This window comes from Kogia breviceps, chromosome 9 (assembly GCF_026419965.1).
Source record: "Kogia breviceps isolate mKogBre1 chromosome 9, mKogBre1 haplotype 1, whole genome shotgun sequence".
Lineage (NCBI taxonomy): Eukaryota > Metazoa > Chordata > Mammalia > Artiodactyla > Physeteridae > Kogia > Kogia breviceps.
The window spans coordinates 19,979,979-19,997,289 of NC_081318.1; the positions used below are offsets into that span (position 1 = coordinate 19,979,979).

Consider the following 17,311-nt stretch of genomic DNA (forward strand, 5'->3'; position numbering starts at 1 on the left):
AAGGAAATTTGTGGATCATTAGGGATATAATCATAATAAATTTTTTATTATTATCTTCTGTTCAGTCTGACTTGACTGTGGATAAGTTATTTTACTTTTAGAAAAAAGGTTAAGTACATTCTTGCATTTGAAGGTAGGACAGGGCCTTTGTTCTTGAAATTTTTGTGCGCAGTCTTGTGTCTTAAAGATGGTGAAGTCATCTGTGATCAGTGAATTCACAGAGCTTCCACAATGCCTCACAGAGAATTATTTTTGTTTTATTAGAGATTATGACCACTTACGACTACATTGAAATAGTGTTTTCTGAACAGTAGGTGGATATTCTTTAGATGAAGGAAAAAATAACAGGGTTATAGATAAAAGAGAGGCTGACCTAATTATCACAGTGTGAATTAAATAAAAAATACAAAGCACAGGGTATTGCACAATAGTTTAATGAGAAGTGTTATACCAATATGTATTATGCTGTCTCACAGTTTTAATATATTTGAACTACAATAAATAAAATATGAATCAAGCATGGGTGTAAATCTGCTTTATTTAAAACTTCCCAGGAGAGGCCGTTGTTCTGCAGCGGTTAGCTTGTGGGTTAAATAGGTCCTTTTTGGCATCTCACCCTTAATGGGCTGTAAATAAAGCCACTGAAGCCCAGAGGTCTGACTATATGTGATCCTCTGGCTATTTCTGCTGCCTAGTAGTGGGCCAGTATCTAGAAATAGGACTCTGGTTTTTTTTTCCCCCTTATAAAAAGGGCCGTAATTGGGTCAGAACTTTTATTTTCATTTAAAAGAAGAAAAGTCATGAGATTGGAATTAGTTGACATTTCCCAGGGCCGTAGGTGGATTAGAAGATAGATTTTATTTTCAGACTTTTGAGTCTTTTGATTTCCTCGGGCTTTGATTACGTGCAAAGATACATTTAAAGTCTCCCTTAGAAAATAGTGTTGGTCAGAGTTTGAAGTACTAAATATTTTAGTTGAATTTAGGAATTTTATTAGCAGTTAATGGATTTTTTGGATAAAATACAGTTTTTATTGCTAAAAAGCACACACTAGTTCATAACAATAGGAAGAAGGAAGAATGATTTATGATCCTAAGTATTGGAATAGTTTTGACTTTCTATTTACCAAAGCAAATTACTTAGGTAAGGACATTAGTCTTGGTTAAAGCTTTTTAGCCCATGGAAGTAGGCTTGTCCACTGTTTTACTGTTATAAAATATACATTAAAAAAAATGTGCTATGAGCCTTGCTTGCATCAATGTGGTAATTAGGAAGGTGGACTGAAATATGACATGTCAATGTGAATTGGTCTGTCTTACTGTACAGCCAGGTATTTGTGAATAATGTATACATTTTACTCTAAATTACTTTTGAGCAACAATCACTAGCATTCATCAGTCTTTTATAATTTAGTTGCAGATTATTGATTATGACTGCCCTTCAAACACGCACAGATCTCCACCAATTATGAAAATCATCTTTTATTTATAATTTTTCCACCTCATTCCTTTTTGTTTCATTTCTAAACTTGAAGAGAGGCCTATAATTGCTGCCTTCCGTTGTTCTCCTCCCACTGATTCCTGATGCCCAAACCATATGATTTCCATGCACTCCCTGGGATGATAGGTAATTGTAAGCCACGCTGCCAGATCTTCCTCCTTCCTGAACCTGGACTAGGCCTTGGAGTCCTACACACGGCACCCCAGGCCGCCGCTGCCAGTTGATCGGAATTGGCACATGAGATGAAATCTGTTTATCATTTCTGCACATGGTACCTTGGTTCATTTCTTCCATTCCATTCCATTCCATTCCTTCTTTGTCTCCTCTCCTTCATCTGATGAATTCTTAAGGCCTATTCCTAGCCTTCTGCTCTTTTCTCTTTATACATTTTCTTTTTTTCCAAGAGAATTCACTGAGCTCAGATCTGTAACAGTCATTCCCAAATCAGCATTTCCAGCCAAGTCTCAAGTCAAATCTGAATTTCAGGTTCAAATATCTAATTGCCTACAATTCCATGTGGTGATTCTACCATTACTTTCAATTGAATGTGTCTGAAACTGAACTCATTATCTTTCTTCCCCAAACAGCCTCTCCTTCTTTCCTTAATTGACCATCATGGGTATTAGTTTTCTGGCATCTGGGTGCACCTTTGACTTCTTTCTCTTTCATCTCTCGGTCAGTAACAGATGACCAGTTTTTCCCATGAAAGCCCTTGCATCTAAGACTCCATCTTTATGGCCAGTATCCTCATCCCCTTATGCCCGTGTCTCTCAAACTTTAGCGAGCATCTGAAATCTTGTGGGCTTGTTAGCACACAGATTGCTGGGCCCCTTCCCGCAGGGTTTCTGACGTATAGTTCTGGGGTGAGTCTGAAATATTTGCATTTCTAACAAGTTCCAGGTGATGCTGCTGGGGGATGGGGGGTTGTGGGGCTGGGCAGAGAATGAGGCTGTGCTTTGAGAACCACTCATTGCTTTACGATTTCCCCATCCAGTTAATCTGCATATCTTTGCCAGATTAGACTTCCTGTAATGCCCCATTTCACTGCATTATTTTTTTTTAACATCTTTATTGGAGTATAATTGCTTTACAATGGTGTGTTAGTTTCTGCTTTACAACAAAGTGAATCAGTTATACATATGTTCCCGTATCTCTTCCCTCTTGCGTCTTCCTCCCTCCCACCCCCCCCATCCCACCCCTCTAAGGTGGTCACAAACCACCGAGATGATCTCCCTGTGCCATGCGGCTGCTTCCCACTAGCTATCCATCCCACGCTTGGTAGTGTATATATGTCCATGCCACTCCCCCACCTTGTCACAGCCTACCCCTCCTCCTCCTCATATCCCCAAGTCAATTCTCTAGCAGGTCTGCATCCTTATTCCCGTCTTACCCCTAGGTTCCTCATGACCTTTTTTTTCCCCTTAGATTACATATATATGTGTTAGCATACGGTATTTGTTTTTCTCTTTCTGACTTACTTCACTCTGTATGACAGACTCTAGGTCCATCCACCTCACTACACAAATAACTCAATTTCATTTCTTTTTATGGCTGAGTAATATTGCATTGTATATATGTGCCACATCTTTATCCATTCATCTGTTGATGGACACTTAGGTTGCTTCCATGTCCTGACTATTGTAAGTAGAGCTGCAATGATCCTTTTTGACCCACCTCCTAGAGAAATGGAAATAAAAACACAAATAAACAAATGGGACCTAATGAAACTTAAAAGCTTTTGCACAGCAAAGGATACCATAAATAAGACCAAAAGACAACCCTCAGAATGGGAGAAAATATTTGCAAATGAAACAACTGACAAAGGATTAATCTCCAAAATTTACAAGCAGCTCATGCGGCTCAATAACAAAAAAAACAAACAACCCAATCCAAAAACGGGCAGAAGACCTAAATAGACATTTCTCCAAAGAAGATATATAGATTGCCAACAAACACATGAAAGAATGCTCAACATCATTAATCATTAGAAAAATGCAAATCAAAACTACAATGAGATATCATCTCACAGTGGTCAGAATGGCCATCATCAAAAAATCTAGAAAGAATAAATGCTGGAGAGGGTGTGGAGAAAAGGGAACAGTCTTGCACTGTTGGTGGGAATGTAAATTGATACAGCCACTATGGAGAACAGGATGGAGGTTCCTTAAAAAACTACAAATAGAATTACCATATGACCCAGCAATCCCACTACTGAGCATATACCCTGAGAAAACCATAATTCAAAGAGTCATGTACCAAAATGTTCATTATTTTCATTTTTTGTTTTGTTTTGTTTGTGGTATGCGGGCCTCTCACTGTTGTGGCCTCTCCTGTTGCGGAGCACAGGCTCCGGATGTGCAGGCTCAGTAGCCATGGCTCACGGGCCCAGCCACTCCGTGGCAAGTGGGATCCTCCCAGACCAGGGCACGAATCCGTGTCCCCTGCATCGGCAGGCGGATTCTCAACCACTGTGCCACCAGGGAAGCCCCATTATTTTCATTTTTTTTTTTTTTTTTTTTTTTTTGTGGTATGAGGGCCTCACTGTTGTGGCCTCTCCCGTTGCGGAGCACAGGCTCCGGACGCGCAGGCTCAGTGGCCATGGCTCACAGGCCCAGCCACTCCGCAGCATGTGGGATCTTCCCGGACCGGGGCACGAACCCGTGTCCCCTGCATCGGCAGGCGGATTCTCAACCGCTGCGCCACCAGGGAAGCCCCATTATTTTCATTTTTAAACAACTGTCCATGATGCCCTGTTTCTTAATATTTCTTATCCAGACTCCTGCCTAGTTTTCAAGGCTCCTCACAATTGAGCATAATTTGCCCTTCAATACTTTTTTTCCTTACAAACAAGCTTTGTTTGGTTTCCTTTCCATCTGTCTAATGTACATCCTTGCTTGTGTCCCTCCTCCTTCACGAAATACTCCATGACTACAGCCGCCTTTGTAAGTGTCATTAATACTAAATCCTCAAAGTACAATTTTAATAACTCAGAATCTTATCTCCTTAATGGTAGGGACCATATGTGTCCATCTCTTATAAAGCCTAGCATAGGATTAAGTCAATGTGAATTTACTACCTAGTGAATTGATTGATTTCCCTAGTTAGTGTATTCCTTGAGGTCACTTGATTTGGTAGAAAATAATTAAACAAAAATAACTTCATATAGTTGACCAGAGAATAGAAACCTGAGCTTAAGCATTAAAATAAACCTTGTAGCCAGTACAGTAAGCTTATAATGAATACCCATCCTTCTCGCCTTTATAAAAAATATACTGTTGGTGGTGGTGGCTCAATTTTCTGTACAGGAGGGTCCACAGGAGCAGAAACCTGGTGGTGGTTGGTGGTGGCGGCAGCGGCAAGGAGAGTTGGGGAGAAGGCGCTTATTTGTCTTGAATTTCCTTTTTGAGTGGCAGTCCACATTGTTTACTTACGTTATATGCGATTTTGCAGAGTGTGTGCTGTTTTTTCTAAATCGTCCCTAAGCTACCCTAAAAGTTGGTGACTTATTTCACCTAATGACTGATGTTTGACTCCACAGATCAAACGATTAACACATTTTTATCCAACGTCGCCTGTATGCCTAGAAGAGCCTGCACAGCATTGCTCCCCCTCCCACCGCGTCCTTCCTTCCCTCTTTATTTTTGCTTTGTAAAGCCTAGAGGATGTTTTTGTTAGTTTGCAGGGTATTTGACAGTTTTTCCAAATGAGTTTGAGCGTCACTTCAGAGGAACAGTTGGCAGTATATGTTGTCAGCGATAGACCCTTTTATTCTTTCACCTTCACGTTATCGGGCTTTTAGGGGAAGGGGGGGCTCAAGCATGAATTCAGTCCCATTTAACACTGCTGTGGAAGGGGACGGCTGTTGGAGATTTTCTGGTTTGGCTTCTCATTTTATAGAGGAGACAGCTTCGGCCTAAAGCAATGATGTGTTTTTGAGCAAAATCACAAAAATGAATTGTGGCAAAACCAGGGCTAGATGGGAACTGCCTGTATTTCCATCTTGGTCCTCTTTGAATGTCATGAGTCTTTATGGAGAAGCCTTTGAATGCAGCCACACTCAGGACTGTTGGAAAGAAAGAAACAGGTTTGGGTGGTTTTGGTACTACATTTGGGGTTGGAGACTTAACGCTGTTGAATTGATAGTTTTATCTCCAGTGAACAAAATACATCCATTTGTGAAACAAACGAAAAAACTAAGCTGTGCATCTAAAAGCAATATCCAGAGGTAATTATTATTTTTTAAATTTAAATTATAGATCTTATTTTCCTAGAGGCTTTGTGAGGTCTTGCAATTATTATTTAGGATATTAAGACATGAAATACTAGGTGTATCTGATTCTCAATACTGGTTTTATGAATTGTCTACTTAAAAATGTGGAAACTGTAGAATATGAGTGATGAGCTTGTCTGTTGCTATACAGCATCTGCAGTCTGGTATTGATCTTTGTTTTCACATAGAATGTATTGTGGAGCTGGTTTCCACGAGTGCTTGTTGTGAAGCAAACAATAAAATGGACATTATTTGCATATTATGCCATTCAAATTAGAAATTTATGAAGGTATATAAATCCTGATGGAGCAATAATACTACAAAATAAGCCATTAACCTGATACAGTTAATGTTTAGGTTGCCAAACTGTAACACGGTGCCTTCTGATTCGATACTTATGGTTTTGAAACTGCAGTTAAGGATTTTCATTCCAACACTGTCGTTAGCTGTAATGTATAATTGGCCTCAGTTACCCTGCCAGGTGTCTAGACAAATGGCATTTTTTTTGAAGGCAGTCTTAGGATACTTAGATACTTATCCTTAAGGTGATAGTAAATGTTATTGTCAGCTGAATATCATCATACTTAACACACTCAGTGTGTGTGTTTAAATCAGGTTTGTCTGCTAACTAGATGGTGCCACAAATGGATAATGGCAAACTGTTACATGTTTCTTTCTAACCCCTGAGATTTATTCTAGCCGTCTTTTGACTCTTCTCATCAAACTCTGTACCTTTCATAAGATAAGGAGCAGGACAAGATTTATCCTGCAGCCCACATGCTGTGAGTCATTTACTTCTGATAAACTGTGTGTTGTATTTCATTGATTGCATGGATGCTTCCATTATTATTTTTTAAACAATCAGTGCTTTTTTTATATTAATGAATTTATTGAAATTATAAGATTAATGGATATTTCTGTGGAGCTGAAAATTTAATTTGGCTGTATCTTATGGTGTAAGCTTTGGCTCAGCTATCTCAATCCTGGCAGAGTCCAGTGTTTATCTAAAATCTGCTGCTTGTGTTATGCAATTACATACATTTATTTTCTTCTGAGAGTAGATTTTCATAGTTCTCTTTGGTGTTTTTAAACTAGCATATGAAAATAATAGGGCTTATAAAATTGGACATGGTATGTATCAGTAAATGGTAAAACCAGAAAGAAATGGAATAAAGGAAAAATCCCAAAGGACCTGACATTTTTCTAATAGGCAAGCAATAATTTTTATTAAGTAACTTGAGGAGATTGTTTCAGAAATACTGTAATTGGGGAGGGAATTATACTGTAAGGATTACGCTAGGAAAATGAAAGAAAGGGAAAGTCATAGCGGAAAAAGGTACAAAGGAAATTGGTATGTCCCTTGAGGTCCAGGGAATCTGTGTAAGTCTCCAGTCATGGTTGTATTTTCAGTCTGTTTTTTTCATAGATGATGAGCCATTCATAAAGTCTTTTCATCTTTTGGAGTCATTTCTGTCTACCATTCAAGGAGCTGTCTTAAATATAGTGTCCCATCTTCTCCACCCCTTCCCTCTCTACCCCTCGTTTAAGCAGTTTCTGAAAACAGAATTAGGACATTGTCATAGAAGACAGGTGAGGTGTAATAAATTTATGCTACACTTTCTCTGAGAATTAAGACCATGGTATTCACAGTTCCTAAGAATACTAAGAATCATGTAGTATAAGGTTAGGAGTTTTTTATTTGATCCTGAAATTAGAAATTAGAGATACTTAGAATTTCTTAAGAATTTCACTTAGAAATTTAGAATGTGGCTAAGAGGAGCAAAAGATTGCTTAGGCAGTCAGTAAAGCTGACTTTGGACTAACCAAAACATTTGTTTAGAATGTTGTTTACTAAAAACGAACAAAAATTTGAGCTGCTTTTAATACAGATATTTCTTATTTTCAATAGTAATTTCAAATAATGGGTTTAGGGCCGACTTGCTATAACCAAGCAATTGTAATGCTTGATTTTTTCTCACATGTTTTATGGTTAGTGTTGTATCATCTATAACTAACTGACAAAATGCCAGTCTTTGTGTTCATTGAGATACATTTGCCATTGAGAAAAAAATTAAAATCGCTTCTGAGAACATTTTAGCAAGTACAGAGTACAAGTGTGTGAAGAAAGCATCCTTTTGTCTTAATGCGTTTTAAAAGGGAAGTGTGTACGTTATGTGAAAGTTATAGAACCCTACTTACTGAGCCTGAACTAGTTTTGCAGGTATCCGTGGCCAGCCTGATTTATATGGCTTGAAAATTTCTTGTTTTTACTTTTTCTCATTTCCCAGACTCTGCCAGTCCTCAAAGATCTACGGGAAACTCACTGTGCTAATAGGCAAAGTTGGCCTTTCTGTGCTTCTTTTAAAGTAGTCCATCCTGAAACACTGACCTTTTAGTTTAATAACAGTTTTATTTGAGAGAATGTTCAGATCCTGAAGCTGAAAAGAGTGTTTTCAGAAAAGCCATTTTGAATAGTGGTCTCCAAATGGTATATCTTTTTCCCTTATGCACTTTGGACCAGACCTATCAGAAGAAATATATTGTTGTTTTCTGTATTCTATTGATTGAAAAACAAATAACTTGAAACTTAGATTTGCTCAAAACCCATTACCACGCTGGTTTATTTTCCTGCCTGGGCTTTGAATTGCTATTTTAGATTTTAAACTCTTTATGCTTGGTCATGTTTTATCTTTTGTTATTTTAAATTCTCCATTATAGCTAAGGTAATTACTTTTTCAGCTGTGACCTTGGACGTGAGACCCAAAAGTTGTGTGCGCGGCGCGCGCGCGCGTGTGTGTGTGTGTGTGTGTGTGTTTTCCAGAAGTAGCTAGGGCATTAGAGAGCATTAGAGAGACAGCTATGCTTTAGTCCCTTGACTGACCAGAAGTGATGTGAACTAGCCGGTCCCTTGGGCGTGTCTTCTTCAGTGGCTTCTGGAGCTTCCCTGACCTTTGCATCTCTTGTGCTTCCTCTTCCCATCTTTCTCCCTTCCCTCGTGGCCTCCCTAGGTGATACCACCATTATCTCTATCTATCAGTATTTACCACCTCACCCCATGGCATGTGGCTTGGCAGACAGGAGAGGCAGGAGGGTATAGAGAAGGAAGACAAGCCTTGAAGCTGCGTTTCCTTCTCTGCAGTCTCTCTTGCATGGCTGCCTTCCCAGCCACCCAGCTGGTCGCCATGTGGTAATGGAGTCCTTGCTGTTCCCTTCCAGGTTTATCACATCATCATGAAAAGCTCACTGCTGATTTTGGCTCCTCCCCTGGTAACAAGCCCTTATGTAAGAGGCATACGATGCACTATTAAGATATGTTGTATCAGCTCGCTTAGAAAACGGATCTCACTGCTTCCTGCTTAGACCCTGGTACACCAAGGTCTTACCGAAGCCTAGCTTTAATTGAGTGAAATTCAGTTGAATTGTGATTGAGAATTTGATCGAATTTTGCATGAGAAAAATTTTGCTGCAATAGTTTGAAGCAGTCAGGGGAATTTGTGTGATTTTACACATGGTCTGACTGTGTGTTGATCCTAACTGGTATGTACACCTCAGAGTATAGTTTGATCAGGTAATACGAACTGGGTGAAATATTTGTCTCAATTTTTGCTACTAATAGAGCTACCAGCTATGAACAACTTGAAAAAATGTGTCACGTTGTTTTGCTTGTTTATAAGAAGGAGATGAAAATGTGAAAATCATCACCTTCTAGAGTGCATAGCTGAGAAGTTCATAGCCAGCTGACACCTATGTAACCTACCCGGTTTTGTTTTTGGATGAGGAAATCAAAAGTCAGATAGGTTGACTGATTTATCTAAAGTCTAGCTAATAGAAAAACAAAGACTATCCATATCCAGACTCCTTGCTGAGCTCTCACTGTCTGTAATTTCTCTAGCGGGATTTGTATTATTTTGAACGTTTAATGCTGAAAAAAAAGTCTTAAGATTTGCCTGAATCAAACAGTTCCCTGTTCTAGTTTTAATTAATTAATTAATTTTGTGTGACCTTTTCAAAACAGACACTTGTCTTTTTCTCATGCTATAGACTGCGAGGTAGGAGAGACGGCAAACAGCAGCGTAGTGTATATATAGTTCAAATGGAGAACATACATTTTAGAGCAACCTTTTGAGAAAACTGCTGCCCAGAGAGGCCAGTAACTTCCCCAAGGTACCCCAAATTGTTGATGCCCAAGCTGGGATCAGACCTCAGCTAGCATTTATCTCTTTCTCTGATTCCTTGTCCATTATTGTCTTTATTTACACTGTATTCTTTTTTTTTACAGCTTTATTGAGATACATTTAACATAATACTCATTTAAAGTGTACAGTTCAGTGGTTTTCAGTACTTACAGAGTTGTGCACCCATCTTACGATCTATTGATAGTTTTAGAACATTTTCAATACCCCCAAAAGAAATCCTGTATCCTTAGCTGTCACTCTTCATCCCCCCCCCCCCCCCCCGCCCCAGGCAACCGCCAATCTACTTCCTTTGTCTACTGCCCTTCCTAGACATTTCATATCAGTGGGCACATACAGTATGTGACCTTTTGTGTCTGGCTTCTTTCACTTAGCACAACGTTTGCAAGATTCGTCCGTGTTGTAGCATGTATTGGTACCTCATAACTATTTATGGCTGAATAACGTCACACTGAATGGATACACTGCACTTTGTTTACCCCTTCATCAGTTGATTAGCGTTTAGGTTGTCTTCGTTGTTGGGATATTGTGAATGATGCTGCCATAATATTCATGTACAAGTTTTTGCGTAGACATATTTTCAGTTATCTTGGATATATACAGTAGATAAGAGCGGAATTGCTGGATAACATGGTAACTTTGTTCGGCGTTTTGAGAAACTGCCAAACTGTTTTTAGAGTGACTGCATCATTTTAGATTCCCACCAGCAATGTATGAAGGTTTCAATTTCTCCACATTCTCACCAGCACTTTTTATTGTTCTTTCGATTATAGTGGGTTTGAATTGGTAAGTCATTGTAGTTTTGGTTTGCATTTCCCTAATGATGAATGCTGTTGAGTGATTTTTCATGCAGTTATTGGCCATTTGAATATCTTCTTTAGGGAAGTGCCTATTTATGTCCTTTGCCCATTTTAAATTTTGTTGTCATTTTATTGTTCTGTTCAGTTGTTCTGTTGTAAGAATTCTTTGTATATTCCGGATACAAGCCACTTGTCAGCTGTATGATTTGCCAGTATTTTCTCCCATTCTGTGGGTTGTCTTTTCACCTTCTTGATAATGTCCTTTGATTTGTTGTTTTCTGATAGTCCACAATTAAGAGAAGACATCCTTAGGACCTTTCATGTATCTTCTTTGTTATTGCCCAGTGTCAGCTAAATTTTAAAGTTTTTGCATATCCTGTTGTAATTCATTTTTTTCATATTCTGTAAGGCAAGGTGCTTGGAATGCAAGATTATCAAATAAAATGTCATTGAAGAGCAGAGACAGTACTGTCTAGTTTCCATCCAGTAGGCTCAACCAGTTGAAATACTTGTTAGGTCCCGTGTGTATTCCTAGATCTTAAGTATTTCTGGTGCTTTCTTGGTCATAATTTTGGGTAGTAGGTTTTGGGTAGTGAAGAAGAAAGAGTCCTTGCTTATTTCTTATGGAAGGCTCTTAAAGAGTATGTAAAATTTGTGTATTTTATTTGCTATCATAGCTGTAAGAATCTTAAAAAACATATTGTACAAAATCTTCTAATTGGAAAGACCACATGTTTCAGATCAAGTCATTAGGTATTTAGAAAGCTCCAGCCGTGTTCTCAGCACTGTTCTGTCTCTCTCCAGTTGTTGGCACTTGAATTTGAATGACGTTTTCCCAAAAATATGGTTTTAAATATGAGTCATAAATTCCCTTTTTTTGTAAATCATGGAAAAATGAATGTAACTACAAATGATTTTCTTTCTCTAATAAGTGATTTTTTAAAATGTTTAATTATCTAAAATAAAAAAATGTTTAATTATCAAAGTAGGAGTGTTTTGGTGTCATTTTCCTCTCTGAAGTCCCTTCCTTACACCCTCTCCTCCCCCTCTATGCAGTTGTCAGAATTTAATGGTAGGACATCATTTTAAAGAATTTGTACTTAATGGCTCAGTCCCACTGGGCAGTAAGCAGCTCCTTGAGTTTATTATAACTTTTGGCAGGTGTGGAGATTTCTAGGTCACCAGGGAACTCTTGATTAAATTACTCCTGAAGTGCACTAATTGGTCTTTTCCACCGTGCTTAGGTGGTTCCAAGGAGACACTGACCGACCAGCTGGCAAAACTTTGTGTATTAAGATCTAGTCTCAGCTTTGTCTTCCTGAGTATTCTCATGCTTTTGTTTAAAGAAGTCACTTATTTTATCTCCTTCCCCTCTTTATTGATTTTAGTTTCTGATGAAGAATTGAAAAGAAGAGTGGCTGAGGAGCTGGCATTGGAGCAGGCCAAGAAAGAATCTGAAAATCAGAAACGGTGAGCTTCATGGTGTTTGAGACAGATTTTGGCAGACTTGTCATATTTTTGAAATATTTTTGGAGAGGAATGATTATAATAAGACTCATCATTTGAATTTGGCTGAACATGTATGAACGTGGCTGTTTTTGGTTTTGGATTGTGCTTGTTAAAGCCCTAGGTTATACCCTTCCCAAACTCAGTTGTAAATGACCATTTTATTTCTTGTGTGTTTCTTAGTTGCATGAATAATTGAGCCCTGATTTTTCAATATGTGAGAAGTAGTTGTTGAGGATTCTCCTGGCACTTCTCAGGCTAGGTTCTGTTTTTTTCTTTTCTTTTTCTTTTTTTTTTTTTTTTTTTTTTTTTTTTTTTTTTTTTTTTTTTTTTTTTGCGGTACGCGGGCCTCTCACTGTTGTGGCCTCTCCCGTTGCGGAGCGCAGGCTCAGCGGCCATGGCTCACAGGCCCAGCTGCTCCGCGGCACGTGGGATCTTCCCGGACCGGGGCACGAACCCGTATCCCCTGCATTGGCAGGCGGACTCTCAACCACTGCGCCACCAGGGAAGCCCCAGGCTAGGTTTTTTTAATAAATATATTTATGATTGAAAATTACATCATCTACTATGGGTATTAATGTTAACAATATTGTAGCTAATAATGAATGTTATATGTTATAGATAATACCCATGTTATTAAGTAGCACTGATTACTAGTATGCTCACTTAAAAAAATCAAAGATGTTACAGGTAAGTGTAAGTTTGAAAAAACAAAATCCTCTGTAATTTCATCCTACAGAGATAACTACTCTTGAACATTTCATTCCTCTAGATTTTTTTGTATACATCTATATTATTGTTGTCATTATTACTACTTCTACTAACAATAGCTGCTAAAAGATTGTTCACTGAAATGTTTTTGTAATAGAAAACTGGAAGCAATCCAGATGCCCATCATGGAGGGCTGGATGAGTGAATTATGGTACATGGAATTTTATTACAATGGAATATTAGACAGTCAAGTAGATCTTACGTGCTGATTCAAAAAGATGTTGAAAGGCTGTAAACTGAAAAGCAATATTCAAAACAGCATAGATAATTTTTTTTTTTGGTAAAAGTACTACTTTTTAAAGACTTAAAGTATATACTTACTCATAGAAATATGTGGATACATTTTAATCCAAGATAGAGTCAAGTGCTTCCCATCTGTGCTATTTCTGAAATTTCTGTATAGCACAAAGCATTATTAATATATGATTATGCAAGTATCTTTCACACGCACAAGGACTACTACCAGTAGATGGTTTGTAAGATTGTGTGTGTGTGTGTGTGTGTGTTTGTGTGTGTGTGTGTGTGTGTTTTGGACTGCTTCACTAGTTTGCTTGAGAGAGCTAATGTAAGGAATCTTTGAATTGGATTCTAGTCTTCACTGGCTATAGGGGCTTCAGTGTATAATTTAACCTCTTTGGGCCTTAAATATTTCAACTCTAAAGTGAGGGTTTATGAAATGTTCTCTAACATTTCTTCTCTTTGACGAAGTGCTAAATAAGCTAGGTCCAATTTGCCTGAAACGTGTAGAACAGGACATGAGTTTTACGGTACATGAAGACCACCATTTTTCTCAGGAAAGAGAGAAGGCTCATGGCTTAGTGTTTTAAAAATCAAGATGTAGTCAGTACTGCTAAAAGTGTCTACACATATTTCAATAGTTTCCCACACAGCACTTCATAATTATTTAATTGGGGTTAGGTTGATGGAGTATATAATTAGATAGTGAAGTAAAAATATTAAAAAAAATTCAGACCATTTTCATTAAGAAGCAGAGAAAATCAATGTGTTATGATAGAATTCCTTGTCTTTGACATTTTATTACTTTTAATTGAATTTTATTTTAATAAGGAGTTTTTGGTTAGACCTTCATATTTACTTTGCTTATTATATTTCACATAGGAAATCTTTGTCTTCCGTTCTTCCCCTATGGTACAGGCTCTTGTTACAGTTATTCTCACTGTGGTGGGTTTTTTTTTCCCCTCCATGACTTCGCTTCCATTTGTTCTCCTGTTCTATGAAAGGTAAAGGGCAGATGAGATGGATAAAAAGTGCCAGTGAGGGCTGATTTCATCTCTCATGTGGACTGGGGTTGGCAGCCTAGCTGTAACCTGGGACAAATGACTATTGATAAAGAATTTATTTTCTGTCACTTTTAAGGGGAGCAGAGGGTGGTACAGTCTTTTTTATTGTTTTCTCTTTAAAAAAATGTTTTGTTTGAAGGCTTCTTCATGCAAAATTCTAGCTGTCAAACCTTGGCAAAAAGTGTGTGTTTATCTGTATGATAGTTCTTAGAATCAAAAAGTATGGGTTTATCTGTATGATAGTTCTTAGAAGAATCAATAGCTATTTTTTTTCTTTTTTCAACCAGAGAAGAAACTTCAGAAAAAGCATTAAGAAGGTTTTCTGTGCCGTCTTTTAAAAGCAACTTTTGGGAGAAACAAAGCATTTATAGATAGTTGTATCTGTTGCCTTAATTGAATAAAGCCTTGGAAGCAGTTTTAGAAAATGGTTCCTTGTGTCCTGGACTGTCAGTGGCTGCCTGGCTTTCCAAGTCTTCTCTTTTCACCCCAGATGTACCCATAACTGTAGTTAAGTTCCTAAGCCCTTAAGATTGGGGCATAGGCACATGTAAGTGTAAGGGATCCAACGTATGCAGAAAGGACTTTGGAAATTATTTCCATTGTGATATTTTTCTTTATAGGATAGTTATCATTTTTAACCTTTTTATTATGGACATTTTAAAACACCTTCAAAAACAGAAGGGTACAGTGAATCCCCATGACACTGTTTCAACAATTCTTGTTTCATCTATATCCCATTCACTCCACCTATATGGTGAATGGTATGGAGAAGCACCAACATTTTTAATAGGTTGGTGAATTTCATGGCAGGGAAATACTCTGAAATACCTTCTGTCAGGCTAGCTTAAATAAGGACCTTGTTTCAGTTAGGTTTTTTTGGTTGAAAGTCTGGAACTTAACTCTGGCCGACTTGGGAAGCAAGGAAATTTTTAGAAAAATATTAGATAGTTGAAAGGAATCAAAAGGAAGACTAGAGAACCACTAGGTAGGGAAGAACTGGGTAGTACTTAAAACTTGACACAGTGAGGAAGAAGTAATTCCCCAGGATGACGGTTCCATGATAAAGGGGAAAGGATGGTGGGTGGCTGAACTTCATTGAATTGAAGATGCCATCCATTTCTAAGAAGCATTGTATTTGATGTACCACTAAGAAAAAAATTGCTGCAAATAATAACCCAGTAGTTTATACCTTAGAATTTTTTTTATTGAAAGAGCTCATTAAGACTGACTTTGAATTTCTAAAAACCTATCACTTGTATGTTCATAAAAAGGAAAATGTAAGTGAAATAAATAGATTAAGGCAGTGGTGTCAACTAGGGGAGATTTTGGTTTCCAGGGGACACATGAAAATGTCTGGAGACTTTTTTTGGCTGTCACAACTAGTTAGGTCTTACTGGCATCTAGTGGGTAGAGGCCAGGGATACTGCTAAACATTCTGTAATGCACAGGATACCGCCCCCCCCAAAAAAAAAACCACAAAAACAAACCTCACAAAAAAACAAAGAATTATCTGGCCCAAAATGTCAGTAGTGCTGATAGTGAGAAACCCAAGGTTAAGGGACTCAAAACCTGTTCATGTTGGTTCTAATTCTTCTAAATTGTTCTGTGACTTACGGTCTTGATGTCTTTGTTTTTCCACACGGTATCATATTCTGTGCCATCAAAACCTTGATGACACAGCATTCTGCTGTTGTACCTGGGATTTTTCCAGGCTGCTGACACCAGTTTTGCAAATTTTGATGCTTATGCGCAAGCTATGCCAACTATTCAGGACCAGGCTGGCAAACTGCAAGTGTGAGGTGCTTTCAGGCGTGTGGAAATGTGGGCAGATAGGGTCCTAGAACTGTATTTCGTCAGTGCAGTCTGTACATACTCTAGACCATAACCTCTGTTAGGTTGGAAATTATTTATTTATTTTTTTAAAATTGGGGTATAGTTGTTTTACAATGTTGTGTTATTTTCTGCTGTACAGCAAAGTGGAGTTCCCTGTGCTATACAGCAGGTTCTCATCAGTTATCTATTTTATACATATTAGTTACTGTATATATGTCAATCCCAATCTTCCAGTTCATCCCACCCCCACTTCCTCCTTTGCTGTCCATACGTTTGTTCTCTATGTCTGTGTCTCTATTTCTGCTTTGCAGACCGGTTCATCTGTACCATTTTTCTAGATTCCAGATATATGTGTTAATATACAATATTTGTTTTTCTCTTTCTGACTTCGCTCTGTATGACAGTCTCTAGGTTCATCCATGTCTCTGCAGATGACCCAATTTCGTTCCTTTTTATGGTTGAGTACTATTCCGTTGTATATATGTACCACATCTTCTTTATCCATTTGTCTGTTGATGGACATTTAGGTTGCTTCCATGACCTGGCTATTGTAAATAGTGCTGCAGTGAACATTGGGGTGCATGTGTCTTGTTGAGTTATGTTTTTCTCTGGGTATATGCCCAGTAGTGGGATTGCTGGGTCTTATGGTAATTCTATTTTTACTTTTTTAAGGAACCTCCATACTGTTCTCCATAGTGGCTGTATCAGTTTACATTTCCACCAACAGCGCAGGAGGGTTTCCTTTTCTCCACATTCTCTCCAGCATTTATTGTTTGTAGATTTTTCGATGATGGCCGTTCTGACCAGTGTGAGGTGATACCTTATTGTAGTTTTGACTTGCATTTCCCTAATAATTAGTGATGTTGAGCAGCTTTTCATATGCCTCTTGGCCATCTGGATGTCTTCTTTGGAGAAATGTCTATGTAGGTCTTCTGCCCATTTTTTGATTGGGTTGTGTTTTTAATATTGAGCTGCATGAGCTGTTTGTATATTTTGGAGATTAATCCTTTGTCCATTGATTCATTTGCAAATATTTTCTCCCATTCTGAGGGTTGTCTTTTTGTCTTGTTTATGGTTTCCTTCGCTGTGCAGAAGCTTTTAAGTTTCATTAGGTCCCATTTGTTTACTTTTGTTTTT

The 17,311-nt window shown here is 38.1% G+C and overlaps 1 protein-coding gene across 11 annotated transcripts in view; it reads left to right on the forward strand.

Annotated features, from left to right (window-relative positions):
* CHCHD3 (coiled-coil-helix-coiled-coil-helix domain containing 3) overlaps window positions 1-17,311 on the forward strand; it is a 429,385-nt gene that overhangs the window by 48,403 nt on the left and 363,671 nt on the right. For all 11 annotated transcript variants that reach the window (XM_059074418.2, XM_067042128.1, XM_067042130.1 and 8 more), the window contains exon 3: window positions 12,152-12,233. In XM_059074418.2, coding sequence (XP_058930401.1) covers window positions 12,152-12,233 — 82 coding nt within the window. The remainder of the gene's footprint in view (window positions 1-12,151; window positions 12,234-17,311) is intronic.